This window comes from Grammomys surdaster, unplaced genomic scaffold, assembly GCF_004785775.1.
Source record: "Grammomys surdaster isolate TR1022 unplaced genomic scaffold, NIH_TR_1.0 797, whole genome shotgun sequence".
Taxonomy (NCBI): Eukaryota; Metazoa; Chordata; class Mammalia; order Rodentia; family Muridae; genus Grammomys; species Grammomys surdaster.
The window spans coordinates 872,477-891,544 of record NW_021605216.1 but is presented as its reverse complement, the minus strand read 5'-3'; the positions used below and the strand labels follow the sequence as shown (position 1 = coordinate 891,544).

At 43.8% G+C, this 19,068-nt stretch overlaps 1 protein-coding gene across 7 annotated transcripts in view; it reads left to right on the top strand.

Moving 5' to 3' along the window:
* The window catches only part of Gria1 (glutamate ionotropic receptor AMPA type subunit 1), a 315,108-nt gene that overhangs the window by 274,143 nt on the left and 21,897 nt on the right, over window positions 1-19,068 (top strand). For all 7 annotated transcript variants that reach the window (XM_028782513.1, XM_028782514.1, XM_028782515.1 and 4 more), the window contains one exon: window positions 3,013-3,260. In XM_028782513.1, coding sequence (XP_028638346.1) covers window positions 3,013-3,260 — 248 coding nt within the window. The remainder of the gene's footprint in view (window positions 1-3,012; window positions 3,261-19,068) is intronic.

The window sequence follows — 19,068 nt, the reverse complement described above, 5'->3', positions numbered from 1 at the left end:
GCATACTGCTGCCCCAGGGTTACTCTGCTCTGCCTGTCCACAGCCTGTTCCCTACTGTGCCATCCTGTCAGGTCAAATTGCATTTTACAATGGTCCTGCTGTGTGTATTGTTGGTTTTGTGCCTGGAAGATCATCTTATCCTGACTGAATAGATACATTTCCCTGTTTCCTGTAAGAGAGTATTGAGGCCCCTGGACATGCTGTGATCTAGGATCTGGGGTGGGTATTGCCCCTCCCTTTCCTCTCCTCTCTTCTCTCTCACACATCGAGGATCTTGATTCATGTCAGAAGCAGACATTTCAAGCCACCAAGGTGTTTTAAAATTACCATGAAATAAAAGGAGGAAGCAGAGGCCCAAAGAGATGTGTTCCAGAGAACAAACCAAGACTTGGACCTAAAACTAAGAGTAGGTCCAATGTCTTCTCCAAATCTTTCTGTGAACAAATGAAATAGTTTGTTTAATGAACAAATTAAATTCATGCTGAACACCTCCTTGAAATTCTAAGCAACTATTCTCAGAATTTTTGACTCAAAACTTAGGATTTTTCTGGGACCTAAATATCTTATAGATCAGTTAACCAACACGACAGTTGTGTATTAAGATGCCATTCACAGCTGATATTCCTGACATCAAGACAATAAACCTAATACTTTATACAGCCCCAAAACAATGTTGCATGTATAACAATGATCCTATATTAAATAGATGTGATCTGCTTATAACAGACATGCAGGTTGTATGACTCTTTTGGTAACTGTCTTTTTCTTTATAACCTTTCAATGCAGCTAGCACTGGTGCATTTCCAAAGCTGTGGGACTGGAGATAGAGATCAGTGGGTTAGGTACTCACTGCACAAGCATGAAGATGAGATCAGATCCCAGCACCACGTAAAAAATAAATGTGTTTTTTATCCCCAGTGTCTGGGAGGTCAAGGTGGGAAGATCCCTGGAGCCTTCTAGGCAGCCAGTGTAACCAGGTGGTGAGTTCAGATTCAAGGAGAGTCTGTCTCAAAAGCTAAGGTAGAGAGCAATAGAGAAAGGCTTAGATGTTGGCCTCTGGGTTCTATAAGATAGAGACAGACGAACACCTACACCCTCTTCCTCAAAATAAACAAAGAGAAAAGGAACAGCCCATGCCAGATTCCAGTACCCCTAAAATGCTCCTGGGGAAAAGACTCCCCTTTAAAAAACAAACAAACAAACAAACTTGTGAGATTGTGAAATCTGAGGGCTGGTCTGAGATCCTGGACCATGCACCCTGATAAGAGCCTCAGTTAGAGTCTGAGAAGGAGCCACAGAGAGGATGCCTTCTTGCCTCAGTAGCTTCTACAGCTTGAGCCCAGTTCCCAAGAAGCGATGGCTATCAATTTCCACAGACTAGCCAGGCTATACCTGAAATTGTGACCTACAGGGAAATCAATCTCACCGACAAATGCTGGGCCTCATAGATCAGGACCCTTGGGACCCTGGTAGATCAAAAAAGCTCTAGGCTTACTGCCAGGGGGGTGTCTATATTTTTTACAGGTTTAGAGCGTAAGTGTTCAGTGGAGATTGAGGACTACTGTCCTAGAGCTGACATAAGATTTGCTCTGGTCTTCGGGAAGAGGAAGATGCAGCCATACTGTATCAAATGGATTGAGAATCCAGTCAAAACCCCAAGGAAAAAAGAAAAAAAGGCCAGAGAGGAAGATGGGTTCACCAAATTTGGAACCTGTGTGTGTGTGTGTGTGTGTGTGTGTGTGTGTGTGTGTGTACGTACATAAATGTAAGTACACAAAAAAGTACATACATATGCACATAGAGACAAGTTCAAAATCAGGTATCTTCCTCAATCATTTCCCCATCTTACTTTTTGAGACAGGGTCTCTCACCAAACCTGGAGCTCGACGCTTCAATCTAGCAAGACTGACTGACTAGCAAGCCTCAGAAACCCTCTTGTCTTTGCCTTCCAAGCATTGGAACTCCAGACATGCCCTGCTACACTAGGAAATTTTTTTTAATGTGGGTATCATCAAGGGATGTGAACTCAGACCTATGCTTACAAACCAAGCAACACTTCACCAACTGAGCTAGCTCCCCCAGTTTGGAGGCTTAAAACGAAAGGAGATGTCAGGACTCATGTTGTTTTCATAACTTTTCTGTTGCTGTGATAAAACACCATGACCAAGGCAACTTATAGGAGGAAGGGTTTGTCTGGATTTACAATTATAGAGGGATGAGAATTCATCAACATGGGGAAGTATAGCAGCAAGCAGGCATGGTAGCCAGAGCAGGAAGCTGAGAGCTCACATCCTCAAAGCACAGAAACACACAAAGCAGAGAGAGTGAACTGGAAGAATTAGGAGGCTTTAAGCTCTCAGAGCCCATACCCAGTGACACACTTCCTCCATCAAGGCCATACCTCCTAAACCTTCTCAAACAGTTCCACCAACCGGAGACCAAGTATTCACATCCCAGGGTCTTTGAAAGACAATTCTCATTCCACCCATCACACATGCTATATGCTCTATCAGACAGTAATGTTTGGAGGGCAGGTCTCATAATAGGGGATTACTAGAACTTAGCAGCACATGGTCAAAAAGGGGATTTGTTGTTGTTGTTTTTTTTACAGTATTCAGTGAAGTCAAATCCTTCTGATATTCAGCCCTCGCTTTGGGGCAGTATGCATGCATCCCTATTGAACTATAGACAGATCTCCAATGTCTTTTAAAGATAAGACAGGGACCCGGTTGCTTATCTTTCTCCCATTTAGGAGTATAATTGCTCAGAAGTAATTAAATGATTCTGAGATACTCTGCTCATTCTGTATTTACAAGATATTTGTACCTTGGAACCTACTGGTACTAATTAGAGGCTCTTATTTTGCAATCACTCATAATTTGTTTCTTCCTAAGCTGATCTGGCTCATGAATGTGTGATCAAGCTCTACTCAGCTCTTCACTGATGTGTGCTCCGACCCCAATTCAAGCACCGCCATTGCTTAACCCTGGTTTCGTTCTTCTCCCCTGCCAGAGGTCTAAAATCGCTGTGTTTGAGAAGATGTGGACGTACATGAAATCTGCAGAACCGTCCGTGTTTGTTCGGACCACAGAGGAGGGCATGATCAGAGTGAGAAAATCTAAAGGCAAATATGCCTACCTCCTGGAGTCCACCATGAATGAATACATTGAGCAACGCAAGCCCTGTGACACCATGAAAGTGGGAGGTAACTTGGATTCCAAAGGCTATGGCATTGCGACACCCAAGGGGTCTGCCCTGAGGTAAGTACCCAGATCTGCTTCTTTCGTGCTCCCTCTGCCCACTATCTCTCAGGAACGAAGCTGCTGCATTTACCACAGGCCCCCATGCATAATGCGAGCCTCCAGGAAGAGATCTTCTGAAATGCCTGTGGGCCTGGAAGATTCCAGCCACCTGTGACCTTCAACCCTGAGGTTGGAAACTGACCTGGGGGCTTCAGCTTGCTTTGATGTTACCCACTGTGTGTCCCTCCCCATGCCCTGCTTTCCAACTCCCTCCTTAAGTCGGGTGTTGATGAAGCCTGTGCTTCTGTCCTGTGATCTGTGACACTCCATCCCTTGTTAGAGACCTTGCATCCAACTCAGCCATGAACAAGGTTCTCCAGCTTTCTGGACTCTGACAGGAAATGGTGTATAATGTGTCTCTCAAAAGTAGAAACACATTGTCCAAATGAAAAGTGCTGCTGTCCGAGCCTTGAGAAATGCTCAAATCAAAGTACCTCCTAGTAAAGAGATCCAAGTTAACACAGCCTGTGTGCCTGCCTTGACACAGGCTTTTTTAGCAAAAGTGAGTTGATCAGCAAAGAGGCAACGTCAATATTATATTTAGGTAGGGAAGCTTTGCTATGCTTTCTAAATAGCTAAGGGCAAGTCCTGCATACTTAAATCAGATGGGCTAAAACAGAGTGAATTCCAAAATTTGCTACTAGCCTGAAGAAGGGAAGACATTTGATCACCCAGCCCCTAGGTTTTCTCACCTGTACAGAGAGAATTGACACCCCACATCTCCTGAGGTCAAGAAGACTATGAGTCAAAATGGGATAAACTGAAGTTGAGCATTTAATCCCCACATTCATGAGACATAGGCAGGAGGATCTCTGTGAGTTCAAGGCCAACCTGTTCTACATATCGTGTTCCAGGCCACCCAAGGCTATGCAAAGAGACCTTGTCTAAAAGAAAAAAAAAAGGCAAGCAATGGATAGAAAAACTACATAAAGGATATTGTCTTAGGAAGAGCAAGAAGGGTTAATAAAGGCTGTAAAAGGATGGAGAGGGACTGCTTCACATGATAGCCACGGTCATTCTGCCTTGATTCATTCATTAGTGGAAATGACACCTTGTTCCATCATTATCCCAGGCACTGGCATAGCAGCTGGCACCACTGTTCTGAACAAGGCACCCTTCCCATGTAACTACAGGATTGCAAGAGGAGGCAGCCATTCAACAGCTTATAATTGCTTAATGTTTCAATAATAATCATGAAAGGTACTAAGATAGTCTACAAAAGGGGCCCTCGAGGACATCTATTTCCAGTAACAAGATAGAACCAAATTGTCACTGTAAGACATGTGGGTATGATAGGATGTAAGAGCCATCCTTTTAAATTCATGTTAGGAATTCTCCAGGGCCAAAATAGAGGGGAAAAAAAACAAGACCAAAGTGAAAAACAGAAGCTAATGATTCTGGGACTACCCTAAGCAGAACAGAGTTGCAGATACACAACATCCCGTGTACTCTGGAGTCAGTAATACAAGCAAGACATCAATCAGAGACATTCTTTAGAGAGAGGGGGGAGAAGGAGACTTATTAAAGATCAAGCGCACAGGTAGAGACAGGGACAAAGAGATTTTAAAGTGTTAAAGAGAAGTACAGATGAAGAACAACCTACTCAAAGACACTAATACAAGAAATCATAACAGAAGGAAGAGACAGGGGAGGAGATGGCTTAGCTTGGGACATGAGGCTGAACAAGATTTTGTAAAAGATTTTAGTCTTTATTTAAATGCCAATAAAGGGCTTTCAAGAATTTTAAGTAATTCTCCAGAAGTTCAAACAATAAAGATGGCAGCCAGGATTTAGACATTACTGTCTCCAACCTTAGTGAAGGGAACACTCGTGGCCTGGTAGTCAGCAACCAGCCTCCATCACCCTGAAAAACTCACAAGACTCTGTGTAAATTTAGGCAGACTTTAAATGAGATCCAGACAGTAGTGTTTGTTGAGGAAATGCCTTTTGTTCCCAGAACTTACAGATCATCAGCCTAGAAAGGTGCAAAGTAAAGAATCAGATGTCATGGGTTGAAGAAAAAACAGTGGTTGTCTCATGGCTTTATGGTCAAGGCCATCATCAGCTAACAAGGCACAAAGAGGTGCTGTAGTCTGTCCATCAACAGAGGGCTGAAACAGCCCCTCCCCTGACACAGGATTTGGAATAAGAAGACGGCCTGAAAAGCATCAGAAGTTTTGGTGACAGGGACGTATAATTTGAGTACTCTACACTACAGTGCCTTTCTACTATAGCAACAATCCCTGACTGTAGCATGAATGTGATCTCATTTCATCCCTATGCACTGTCATTAGCCCCATGTTACAAAGGTCCAGCTTCGAGAAAACAGACAGCAGGTGCGCACAAGGTTTGAGGCCAGGCTGTTTGACTCAGAGTTCAGGGCTGTGACTTATTCAAAAGCAGCTCCAGGGTGGATGATTGATGCCTCTGTCAAAAACAGGAGCTAGACTGAGGCCAAATGATAACTATCAACTCAAGAAAAAAAAAAACAAAGCTTTTGGAGTCTAGAAAAGCCACTGGGCAGTCTGACAGCAGAACGTGATGACAGGCTCTGGCTTAAAGGTATCAGGCCCCTTTGCTTTGAATAGATGTGGTGCATTTTCAACACTCAAAGACTCTTTCCGGGGTCAACACCAGGAATCTGAATCTGCAGTAAAGAAATGGGGCTGTTGTGGTTTGAGAATGAGAACAAGCGAAAGGGAGAGAGAAACCCAAAGGATCCAGTTACAGGACTCTCTGAGGCCAGAAGCTTACAGATCACACATAGCATAGATTCACGTGGGTGCACACTCAACCACAAAAATAAAACTAGTAATAAATCCATTCATCTTCAGTTACAGAAGCCCAATGACCCACCTGGACATCAGGAATTCCCACTGCAGGAGAGCACCTACCCAGACCTCTCCCATGCTCCTTTCTCTTGAAAGTGCTTGATAGTAGTCATGGATCATGTGGCTCCTGACCAAACAACACAAGAGTAAAGCTGCCAGGAGAGGGTCCGGCATTTCTGCTTGGGAAATCTGCATGCTGTTTATGGGATTCTGCTTCGCATCTGTGATAGAAGGGGTCAATGTTGGGGCCTGGATCGCCAAATTAAGTGCATGAGTATAAGCCTGTAGAATGAAGGTTAGATCCCAGAAACCCACATAAAAGCCAAGCTAGTGCAGCACCTACCTATAACTCCAACACTCAGGGAGAGGTAGGGGATTTTTCTGGACAAACTATCTATACTAGCTAAAAGTGATTAGTCTTGGGTTCAGCTAGAGACCTTACTTTAGAAAATAAAGTGGGAGCAATTGAGGACGATGCCTGACATCAGCTCCAGACCTGTGCACACACAGACACACAGACCTGCAAATGGTTCTGTCGCCCCACCAAACTCACATACACACACGCACACATACCACATACATAAGCAAAGAAGGAAAAGGATCATTTTTAGCAGCTAAGAGTATATGCATACACACTACAGCTAGTTTTCACTATATCTCGGCCTCACACACCCAAGATTGGAGGGACTGTTTCACCAAGATGATTCAAACCCGAGAGATGTGTGTTTGCCTGCTCCAGCTTCTTTACGTCTGTGACTCGATCCTAGGAAACCACTCTGTAGACAAGCAGAAACCAGGGTAAGTGAGAGGGAAGGCCTTGCCCTCTGAACTGTCACACTTTTTTTTTTGAAAACTGTTAAGTCACTCACAAGACTGGAAAGTGCTTAAAGTTCCTGATGTAAATGTGACTCTGTATGTTCAGGACATGGGTACGAGTTTCTCACCATTCCTTCAAAGGCAGAACGATAACAGCCCATCCAGGCAGGTGTTCTGCAAAACAGGCCTAGTGCCACCTCCATGTGTTCTGCAAAATATGGTACCTCCGCACACTAGGGAACTTCCCTTCCAGCCTGCTACACATTGCTCCAAGATAGACTGTGAATTTCTGCCTCCTGAGATCAGAAAACTAGTGTCCAGGAAATATGAATGTAGCTAAGTCAGTAAAGTGCTTGTCACACAAACTTAGAGAGCCATGTTTAATTCTCAAAACCCACATATACATAGCATGGGCCAATAATTCCAAGGCTAGAGAAACAGAGACAGGAGGATTCTTGAAACTCACTACCACTCAATCTGTCTATCCAACTCAGCAATCTCCAGGTTAGTGAAATATACTATCTCAAGAAACAAGAGAGAGGGCAATATGGAAAGGCATCCAATGTTGACCTATGACCTCCACATGTGCACGTTCATGTGTAAATGCCCATACCAGCATGTACATATAACACACAGAGAGAGACAGAAAGACACAGATACCAGAGGGAAGGAAGGAAGGAAGGAAGGAAGGAAGGAAGGAAGGAAGGAAGGAAGGAGGGAGGGAGGGAGGGAGGGAGGGAGGGAGGGAGGGAGGGAGGAAGGAAGGAAGGAAGGAAGGAAGGAAAGAAGGAAGGAAGGAAGGAAGGAAGAACCTGAGACCCACATGTTGTTCAAACACCTATCAGCTCTGCTTAGCAGGAACCAGGTCATGGTTCCCACTGTGTGTTAAGAGACTATTGGTGACAGAATAATGTTTGCCTCCCTGGCCTGGAAACAAATGCTCTGATGAAGCGAGGCAGCTCGACACTTGGCTTTCCATTTGGACAGGTGGCATTCCTTTGAAACAGATGCTGTTTGTTGGCTGTCTCTGCATGTTTGGGCTTGGGTGAGGGGCTGATTTATGTTTCTGAAGCCCTTGGGTTGTGGCTAAAGATGGACAGGCCAATGCCAGTCACTAGGGGAAAGCCAATTAGTAAATCCACTAATTATAATCTATGGACCTTCTGGTGCCAACTAAATGTAAGTGCCCAGATATACTGCAGTCTCTTCCCTGAGTTGCATAATCCCTTTAGTTAGAGACAAAATGTTCAAATCTCCTAAATCAAGGTTCATGGCCTTTATTTACAAATCCAAGCAAGAGTCTATACTAGATTATAGATTAGCCTATACTCTGTTGAATTCATAGCTAATGGTTCTCCTTCACAAACCATAGGCCAGGAGTTTAATGGATTTGCTAAGTTATACCCTAATCAAGACATTGGTTAAAGTCTGATCTTTAACTGACTGTGGTTATGTGGGGGCTTTTGTGGTCTCTGTAATTGTAACAACTCTGTCTTCTGTCATATCTTGTCCATGCCAGATGTTTGGGCCAAGGGGACAGGAACACAAGGCAGCTATTTCCCTGAACCCTCATGTATAACAAGTACTCAGAAAGGTCTGATATCTACGCCCTGGGCTACTTCACTTCACAGCTCCTCTTCTGATACCCAGCCAACACACAACATTGTTCATAGGACTACAGGAGTCATGGTGAGAAAAGCAACCCTAGTTCCTAAGTGGTGTAGTGTCCAGAAGAGATCCTGAGCAGAAACACACACTTACTGTTTTGCTGGGGACATAAGATGATTAATGGCAATCAAAGGGAGAAGTGGCCATGACTAAGAGACAGGATTTTCCAATGGCATTGGAAAGAAGCCCTGAAGAACTATAAGAGAAAAGAATAGAAGACCAGAGTGGGCAGGTGCAGAAGTTAGCAAACATAGAACTTGTCTGGAATAGCTAGGGTCCTGCCAACTGGAAGAAATGTCAGAAAGTAGGAGCCATGAGTTACTGTCTATAGTGAAGGGTGGCAGCTGCCTCTGCAATTTGGGTTGGATGTCAGCTGATGTCAAAAGAGTAACCCAAAGACAAGAAGGAACCTTGATTCTAAATGTTATTTGGAGGTGGTTTGTAGTGTAAGTAGGCAGGAAAGGAGGGTCGCAGGCAGATAAGTCACTTTCAAAGCTGTCCTGGACATCTTGGAAGGAGGCAGTGAACTGGTCACAATTTATGATGGGTCAGAGACTGGGTAGAAGTGACTGGCACCATGTTTGCTATAGTCTTTGCTTTAAAGCTGAGTAGTTTGAGAAGTTGGTTTTATTGAGATTTGGTTCTGTTGGCCAAGGTACCAAATGATGCTGCCAAGAACTTTGCTTCATAAACAGAATCAGCTCAGTTTTGCTCTGAAATGCCTAAAAGGTCATGTAAGGCATAGCTTCAAGGGGTGCCAGCCTCTTAGCCCACCAGATAGGATGATGCAAACTGCCAGGCATCTCCTCAAATTGATTGTATCATGCCTGCCTTCCTCCTCCCCTTCCTCTTCTTCTTTTAGTTGATTTCTCCCATTATTTTATTTATTCACTTTACATCATGATCCCAGTCCCGCTTCACCCCAGTACTTCCTCACACAGCCCCACTCTCTCGCCTTTTCCTCTGAGAAGGAGGAGGAGTCCCGGGTACCAACCCACCCTGGTACATCAATTCACTGTGGGACTAGACACATCCACTCCCACTGAGGCCAGACAAGGCAGCCCAGTTAGGAGAACATGATCCACAGGCAGGCATAAGAGTCAGGGACAGCCCCTGCCCTAGTTGTTGGGAGACCCACAAGAAGATCAAGCTGCATAGCTGCTACATATTGCAGGGTGCTTTGGTCCAGCCCATGTATGCTCTTTGGTTGATGGTTCAATCTCTGAAACCCTGCAAGGGTCCAGGTTAGTTGACTCTGTAGGTCTTCTTATGGACGCCCTATGCCCTCTGGATCCCTCAATCCTTCCCCCAACTCTTCCACAGGACTCCTCAAGCTCCATCTAATGTTTGTCTGTGTCTCTTTACATATCTTTCAGTCAGCTGCTGGGTGGAGCTTCTCAGAGGACATTTATGCTAGGCTCCTGTCTACAAGCCTAACAGCATATTATTAATAGTGTCAGGGATTAGTTCTTGCCTATGGGATGAATGTCAAGTTGGGCCAGTCATTGGTTGGCCATTCCCTAGGTCTATGTTCCATCTTTGCCCTTGTACTTCCTGTAGGCAGGACAAATGTTGGGTCGAAGATTTTGTGGGTGGGTTGGTATCCTTATCCCTCCACTAGGAGTCCTGCTTGGCTACAGGGGGTGCCTACTTCAGGCTCCAGCCTGTCTGGTTTGTTTTTTGAGGTTTTGTTTTTGTTTGTTTGTTTGTTTGTTTGGGTTTTTTCAATCATAAAAGAATCTCTGGATTACTCAACAACAATTCCATCTCACCGGAGCTCCCATGGGCTATGTTTTTCTCCTTGCACACTACTTCCAAGAACTGTCTAGATTAGCATCTAGATAAAGAAAGAAGGGATGTGATGGCCACACATCAAGGATGTATGAGATGCACACACGTGGGGACCTTGGGGGGAGCTCTGGGGGCCTTCCTCCAACACTGATTTTTTGTCTGGTGCTAAACTGAGAGGTACAGAAGACTATGTGGAGTTCTCTTCTCCCAGACAGTCACACAGACCCTGGAAATAATTGGGAAACTAAAAAACAAGTGATCTGTGTGGCATCCAATCTATTTCTCTGAAGACTCAGGCCCGACTTCAGTGTCTATTGAAATTCCCAAGAGAGCTGGTTTTAAGGAAAAAAGAATGTCTCTTCCAGACTCCAATAATCTGGTTCCTCAGGTCCATGGTGTAGGATAGAGGAACACAGAGACTGGACGACTCTCCGGGGATTCTGCTCTGCAAATGAGGGCTAGGAAAGTTTAGGGAAAAGGACAGGCCAGCAGTAGGGGCCAAGCAGGGGGAGGGGTAGCATATAGCAGCAAGGCTGTTGGGGAACCTAGACAGTAGTCACCAGGTTTGGAGGCACATAACTCAATTCAGGTTGTAAGTCTGTGACTTTGCCAGTGTCTGGCCTTGCCAGGTCATGAAAGCTTTATAAGTCTCTGCTTTCATATCTAGAAAGTAGAATTGGGCCAGTTAGGTGACTGAGGGTGGCTCAGAGCCTTTCTCCATAGTCCTGGAGATCTGAGTTCAATTCCCAGAACCTATGTAAAGGTGAAAGGAGGGACCCAACTTTGTCAAATTGTCTTTCATCTACATGTGTGCCCACTCACGCACACATACACACACATATACACACACCCTGTGACACATGCACATGCTCACCCATACACACATACACACACACACAGACATACACACACACAGATATACACACATCCTGTGGTACACACACATGCTCACTCCACACATACACACATCCTGTGACACACACACATGCTCACTCCCTGGCCCCCCCCCCACACACACACATACACACACACATCCTGTGGCACATGCTCACACACATATACACACATAAACATACAACCTGTCACATAAATATGCTCACACACACACACACATACACACACATCCTGTGGCACATGCACATACTCACACACATACACACATACACACATCCTGTGGCACATGCTCACACACACACACATACACACACATACACACATCCTGTGACGCATGCACATGCTCACTCACACACACATATATACATGCACATGTCTTGCACACACACACAGCAAAAAAAAACTGGAATAAAATTACATGAAGTTTCTTCAACAAACTGACAAAATTCCACAAAGGACCTGTCACAGAAGACATTCCTTAAGATTTTCTATCCATCTCCCCCTTAGACCCACCAAAAGTCACTTTAGATCTAAATAATTTGTTTGTTCCTTCTCTGTAAAACCCATCATGTCAGAAATCCACGTGAGCCAAGCCCATCTCTCTCTCTCCACTGCACACACTGGCTACATTTGAAATAAAATGTCTCCAAGAACAATCTGTGGTCCTCCCCCACAGGGAACATGCTGAAAAACTGAAACACTAATATTTCATTTCTCCCTCCCTCCCACACTCACAAGTATCAGCCTCTCTTCCTGTTGCTTGGTGCTGGTGCAGGGCCCTGCTGCTAAGGATAAATACAATATATCCCAGGGAAATGACAGTCCCTTTCAATTGGTCTTTGCCTCCTGATGGGTAGCCAGGGATACATGTTGTCATGGTAACCCCATGAACTCAGTGACCCAGGTCATGTCTGATCAGAGACAAAGCGCTCTTGGCAGAGAGGCTGTCTAGTCTGCATCATCCATCCTCTGAAGAGCTGGAGAAGGAGAAAGAAAGGAAGGGAAGCCAAAGCCGGTGGATAAGAAGGGAGAGTGAGGGAACGGGAGAAAGGCTGGGAAGAGGGACAAAAGGAAGGAACAAAGGAAGGAAGAATATGTTAAGTGTATGTATGTTTATGTGTGTGAGTATGATGTGTGTGTGTTTTTATGTGTATGTCTATATGTGTGTTTATGTATGTATATATGAGTGTATGCTTATGTATGTGTATGTATGTGTGTGAGTATTCATGTGTGTGTGAGTCAATTTTTATGTGTGTGTTTATGTGCATGAGTGTTTATGCATGTGTGGGTGTTTATATGTGTGAGGGAGTGTTTATATGTGTTTGAGTATTTGTCTGTGTGCTTATATGTTTGGATGGATGCTTATATGTGGAGGAGGAGTGTTTGCGTGTGAAGGGGTATTTGTGTGTGGGAGTGTGTGGGAGTGTTTATATGTATGAATGTTTATGTGTGTGGGTGAATGTTTATATGTGTGTGGGAGTGTTTGTGGGAGTGTGTTTATGTGGGAGTGTTTATGGCTGTGGGAATACACCCATATACACATGCAACTTTGAGCGCATTTAAATAGAGATGGAGATTTTTCCAAAGGAGAGAAGCTTTCTCAGGTCAGTACACCTAGGGTGGACCACAAAGAGCACAGAGAAAGCATCTTAGGATACCGGGGCAGTATCCAGGCTGTATGTCCAGGCCTAGAGTGTGGTGAGGGCTTGCTTATTGACAATGATCTCAACATTCATCAAACACTTACAAGAAGTATTGCTTGTGTCATCTTACTTACACAGTGGGGCTATTAACGTAATGTTGTCACTGTCTTCATCAAACGGTTTAGGAAACTGAGGCACAGGGAGGTGACAGAATTGGCCCAAGATCCCCTAAGCTGGATTCCCAATCAAGCAGCCTCATTTCTAGAATGTCTCCTCCAGTGTTAAACAAGAATGTCTCCTCAGAGATAGACATGGAAAGAAAAGGTGACAGGACAGTTAAGATCGCAGCCAGGTGTCCTGGCACACTACTGTAATCTCAGCTCTCAGGTAGTGGAGACAGGAGGATTAGCCATTCACAGCCAGCTTTGTCTATATAATCAGTTCAAAACCACCCTGGGCTACAAGATACCCTGTCTCAAAAAAAAAGAAGGAAGGAAGGAAGGAAGGAAGGAAGGAAGGAAGGAAGGAAGGAAAGAATGAAAGAAAGAAAGAAAGAAAGAAAGAAAGAAAGAAAGAAAGAAAGGAAGGAAGGAAGGAAGGAAGGAAGAACCAACAAATAAAATATCAGGATTATTTAATATATAGTTTCCAACACAAACACACACACAGAGACACACACTTAGACTTATGCAACTAATATGGAAATTGAAAAACACATCCCTACTTCTAGCCTGAATTCCATAGAGAACACTCTTGTCTCCATTTTCCACTGTTCATCTGTGGAGTGCGTGTGGCCTCCCTGAGATGAGGCCATCCTCTAGGCTAATGTCTGGCTATATACTTACATCCAAATGGCAGAAGTATAACCAGCACACAGTGATGCCTCCCTGCTGGCCTGTGATGACTTAAACTGAACTCCACCCCCTAAAAATGCATGCCTCCTAAAATTCCATATGCTTTGGTTTTTTTTTTCCCACTCCATGGAGCAGATCCCTTTAGACTGCTGGTACCACAAGGCCCTCACAGCTCCTCTGTATGTGGTGCCCTGTGTGCTCAAGTGTCTTCCGCTAGCCTTGGATTTAGCTTACTTCATTTCCCAGTCTCTACCTAAGATTCAGGGAGATGATAATTTACCTAGGTTCTCAAAAGGTTGTGCAATGTGCTTAGGTACAAACTCTGATTGTAAAGCCTGCCTTGTTTTTCACAGCCCCACTGCTGTGCTAATGAAGGTAGCCACCTGCCGTGCATCAGGACCTTTGTCCTTCTTAAGGCATCATCTTTAAAGCGTTCAAGGAAACACTGGGAACACAAGACAGTAGTGTCTCTGGCCCCAACACCATAGGAAGAGGCAGCCCTGCTTTCCTGATTAATTATCACACAGGACAAGAGTGGAATCACAAAGACAAACAGACTTGCTCTGACTGTTGTTAGAACTCCACCGTTACCACTCCCGGCTGAGCAGCTCATAAATGGCAAAGCAACACTTTAGAGAGAGAGAGGAGGAAGGTGAGAATGTGAGGCAGAAAGGAAGGAGATGAGCAACACAAGAAATGATGGCCCTTACCTAAGCGAGAACAGCAGCACTCACCAGGGCTGTGTTTTGCCTGCCAGAGCCAGGCTTTCTCCTGCTGATACACAGATTGTATACTTGCATCCTCCTAGCATCCATCAAAAACAGCAAGCTTCTCAACAACTTTATCTCAAACACCCCGGGGCCTTTTTTGATTTTTCTGAGACGGTAGCTGATACAGCACAGAGCCAGACCAAGAGGGGAAAGGTTTTGATGTATACTCGTCTCTGCCACTTGGGGCTTGTGAATTTGGAAATTAAGTGTGTGTTAGGAAACGTCTGCCCTGTGTTCAAACTCTTCCACATTATAGATCTTCCATCTTGTCGGAAGTGGTAGTTAGGACTGGAGTTAAGATTGATGATAGCCTCCAGGTCTGCTAGGCAGCAGCAAGAGTTTGTAGGGCAAGTTACCTCACCTCACTAAGCCTCAGTTCCCCTAAATATGAAGGAGGTGGCTAGAATTTATTCTGTGTCTAAGTAGTTAAGTAAGTGTAATAGCTTGTTTTCTGTTGCTGTGAGAGAAGAAAACAAAAGCCCCTTAGGGAGTAAGGGTTTATTTGGCTTACACTTTCAGGTCACAGTCTATCACTGAGGAAGTTGGGACAGAAACTCAAGCGACTAGTCACCTGACATCCAGAGTCAAAAACAGAGAGGGGCAAGTTCATTCTTGCTTACCTCCAATGCTCAGCCTGCTTTCTCCAACACCTCTGGCACAGTTCGGGGCCCAATCCCTGAAACAAGCACTGCACACATCCACAGTGGATCAGTGTACAATCAAAATACTCCCCAACAAGTGTGCACATAGGCCAGCCTAGCCTCAGTTGAAATTCTCTCCTCAGGTGGTTATGTGTTTTGGCAAACTGACAGTTTAAACTAACCTGTGCCACAGGATAAATACAAAGTGCTTCACACAGTGAAGTGACCACAAATCGGCAGCCATCACTAGCTCATTCCTCTGCTCCCTCATGCTCTTGATCTTACAAATGAGGACTTGGTCTGAACATTTGCAAGGTAGTCTTAGGACTAAAAAGAACAGTGTGTGCTTCCTACAAAAGGTTCTTGAGTGGAATCCCTTTCTGATCCAAACTGCCTTCTCTCAGATCTACCAAACTCAGCTTTTGTCCTTTGCAATGAGGTGGAGGTGTCAAGACATGGAATAAGATGCTCACATGAGTGGGTTTGTTTCCTTTCCAACTGAACACCCCAAATCAGCTCAGAGCCATACAGCATCCACCCATAAGCCTGAAGGCAGAAAACTCCAGTATTTGAGCAAAGCCTTGACCAGGAAGAGGCAGAAAGATGGGGCACCACCACAAGGTGAGCCTTTGGAGAAAATATGGGGCCAGATTCTCTAGTAACCTTTTATGAATGGCCCCATCCTAAGATCACAGATCATAATTTTATATACAATGAGCCTCTTGCTCCAAGGGAAATGAGGTTGGTTCCCTTGGGTAAAAATAACTGTAGCTATATGGCTGGCCACAAAAATGTGATTTGTAAAATCATCAAGGGGCTTGTATCAGATGTATACAGCCTTTCAGAGGAGACACATAAGAGGCCTCTGCATATGTTATTCACCTTTTTTTTAAGTCAATTTATCGATGTTGTTTGGTAGAGCTAAAAACCAAAGGGAGACTTCCATATTCTTGCCACCTCTACTGGCTCAGTGAGTGCTGTGATACAATGTGATGTACACCCAGTAGAGGCACAGCTGAACCACATGAAAGTTCTATGAGCAGCTCCCAACTCCCTATGACTCCAGCTTTAGTGGTGGAGCCTCAACATCAATTTCCATAATAGCTGTACCCATTTGCCTTCCTATCAGCAGTGAATAAGGATTCGGATAAATCAGTGAATAAGAATAAAGATTCTGACTTGGGCAAACTAGAATCTCAAAACGGTTTGAATTTTCATTCTCCCGATGACTGGGGGTGTTGAATTTTTTAAAAAATTATTCACCATGTACACTTCTTTTGAAGTCTGTCCATTGGCCCATTTATTGGTTAGCAGGATTTGGGAGATTAATTTTTTTAAGTTCTTTTAAATTCTAAGTTTCAACACCCTGTTCAATGTATAGCTGGCCAAGAGTTTTATCCTGTTCTGTAGGCTGTCTGTTCACATGGTCGATAGTTTGTCTTTTGGTGCAGAAACATTGATTCTGTGCCATGTTCTTTGTTGATTCTCAGGGCTATTCCTGTGCTTTTGGAGTCTGCCTCCAAAGCCTCTGCCTATCTCTACAGCTTGGGGTACATTGTCCACATTTTCCTCTACAAGTTTCAAAACTCCAGGCTTTAATTTAAGATCTCTGAACTGTGCAGGGTGATTTTTGTGCAGGGTGAAGAATGAGGGTCTAAGTTCACCCTCCTATGTGTGAAGATCTGGTCTTGCCAGCACTGTTTGTTAAGTGGGCTATCTTTTTTACAGGATAGGTTTTTTGATCTATTGTCAAAACTTAAGTGGCCGTATCTGTATGGGCTTATCCTCTGTTCTATTGCACTGGTCTGCATACCTGTTTTTATGCAAGCACCATGATGCTGTCTTTTCACTATAGCTCTGTAGAAAAATTTGAGCTCAGATATTGGGACGCCTTCAGCAGTGTTCTTCCTATTTAGTAATGCTTTGGCTTTATACTGTCTTTTGTGCTTTCATATTAATTTTTGGATTCTTTTTCTAGTTCTACGTGAGGGGGCTATTAAAAATGAGATCATTTTTCTAATTTCTTTCTCAGAAAGTTCTTTACTTGGTATATGTGAAGACTACTGATTTTTGTGTGTTGGTTTTGTATCATGAAACCTTACTGAAAGCGTTTGTTAAATCTAAGAATTTTCTGATAAGGCCTCAAGTGTAGAATCATGACATCTGTGAAAAGAGATGATTGTACTCCTTCCTTCCTGTTTCAGTGTCTTTTACATCTTTGTCTTCCTTATCTCTTTAGCTCCGACTTTACTATGTTGACTAGGAGTGGCTACTGTTGCCTCATCCCGTGTTTTAGAGGGAATGTTTTCAATTTGTTTTTCCATTTAGTATAAGGTTGGCTTTATTGTTTTGAGGAATGTTCTGTCTGTCCCTAATTACTCTAGGATTTTTTTTATCATGGCTTGGGAGTTAATTGTGATCTTATTAACCTTTCTGATGAAGAACCGAATCTTCATTTGTTTTATTCTGTTTATTATTCTTTCATGCCCCATGCCCATCACCATCTGCCTAATCGTCGTTTCTTGCCTCCTTCTGGGTTTGGGTCGCCTTCTTGTTTTTCTAGAGCCATAAGATGCATTGTTGGTTTTGGTTTTTATTTGAGGGCTCTATGATTTCTGACTGTGAGCACTTCTAGTCATAAAACCTCCTCCAAGGACTGCTTTGCTGGCTCCCTGAGGACCTAGGAGGTTATGTTGCTGCTTTCATCTGTTTCTCAAGAATTTTTAATTTCCTTCATGATTTCTTCAGTGATTTATTGTTTATTCAAGTGTGCTGTTCAGTTTCTAAGTATTTTGTGTAGTTTCTGGATATTCTCTTACTTCATTCTACAATGATTGGACAGGATATTTCGAATTATTGTGTGTTAGTGTGTGTGCCTGCATATGTGTGTATGTATGTGTGTTTGTGGTTTTGTGTGTGTGCCTTCGTGTCTCTCCCTCTCTCTCTGTGCATGCATGTGTGTGTGCATGTGTGTGTGTCTGTGTGTGTGTGTGTGTGTGTTAAAGCTTGCTTTGTGATCTATGGTGTAATCAACTTTTGAGAAGCTTCCATGTCTCCTGGGTAAAATGTTCTGTAGCATATTAAATCATTGCTAAGCTATTAATAACAGTTGTTTTATGATATGATACATTGAGGTCTCACCTGTGCTTGCTCTGCTGGTACTGAGGATCCGCAACAGTCTGTTCTATGCAAAAGCTTCAGGGGGAGTAGATAGTTCGTTGGCCACTGGAAAGGTTACACAGCATTCTTTGAAAGGTAGTAGAACACAGTAGCCAAGCGCATGCGCTGGAGCCATACAGAACTGAGTGGGAACCATGGACAGAGTATGGATGGATTGTAGAACACAAGCAGTAAAACCTAACAACCATGTAGGAGTGTGACCACAGAGTAAAGTGGGTCAATGGTTTTATCAGAAGCCTGGACCACAACAAACCCTCCATAAAACTTATGTTCATTTCACTGATCTGAGTGTCCTTGCACATTGTCTCTGCTTGCATTCCATTCCTCTTCTCTTCCATTACAGACAGCTAAGTTTTCCAAATAGCCATCCTAAGTACATGTAGGTGATACTGAATTTATTTTTTCCCATTCATTTATTCATTCATTCATCTGACCAAAAAAAAAGAAAATTCTCAAACCTATATACAGCACAGAGAACCCAGTCTTTAATGTGAAGAATGATCTACAACAGCAGAAAGGGTCTGCTCTGCTCAGGAAACTGATGGTTTATTTGAAGGTGCTAGGCCTACAGAGCAATCAGCTAGGAAAGTGTTACAGCAGAAGGGACCCCACTGTCAAGGCTGGAAGTCTTCCAGGAAGGTCAGTCTTGTATAGTCCTTGTTTTTTAAGGTCATGACT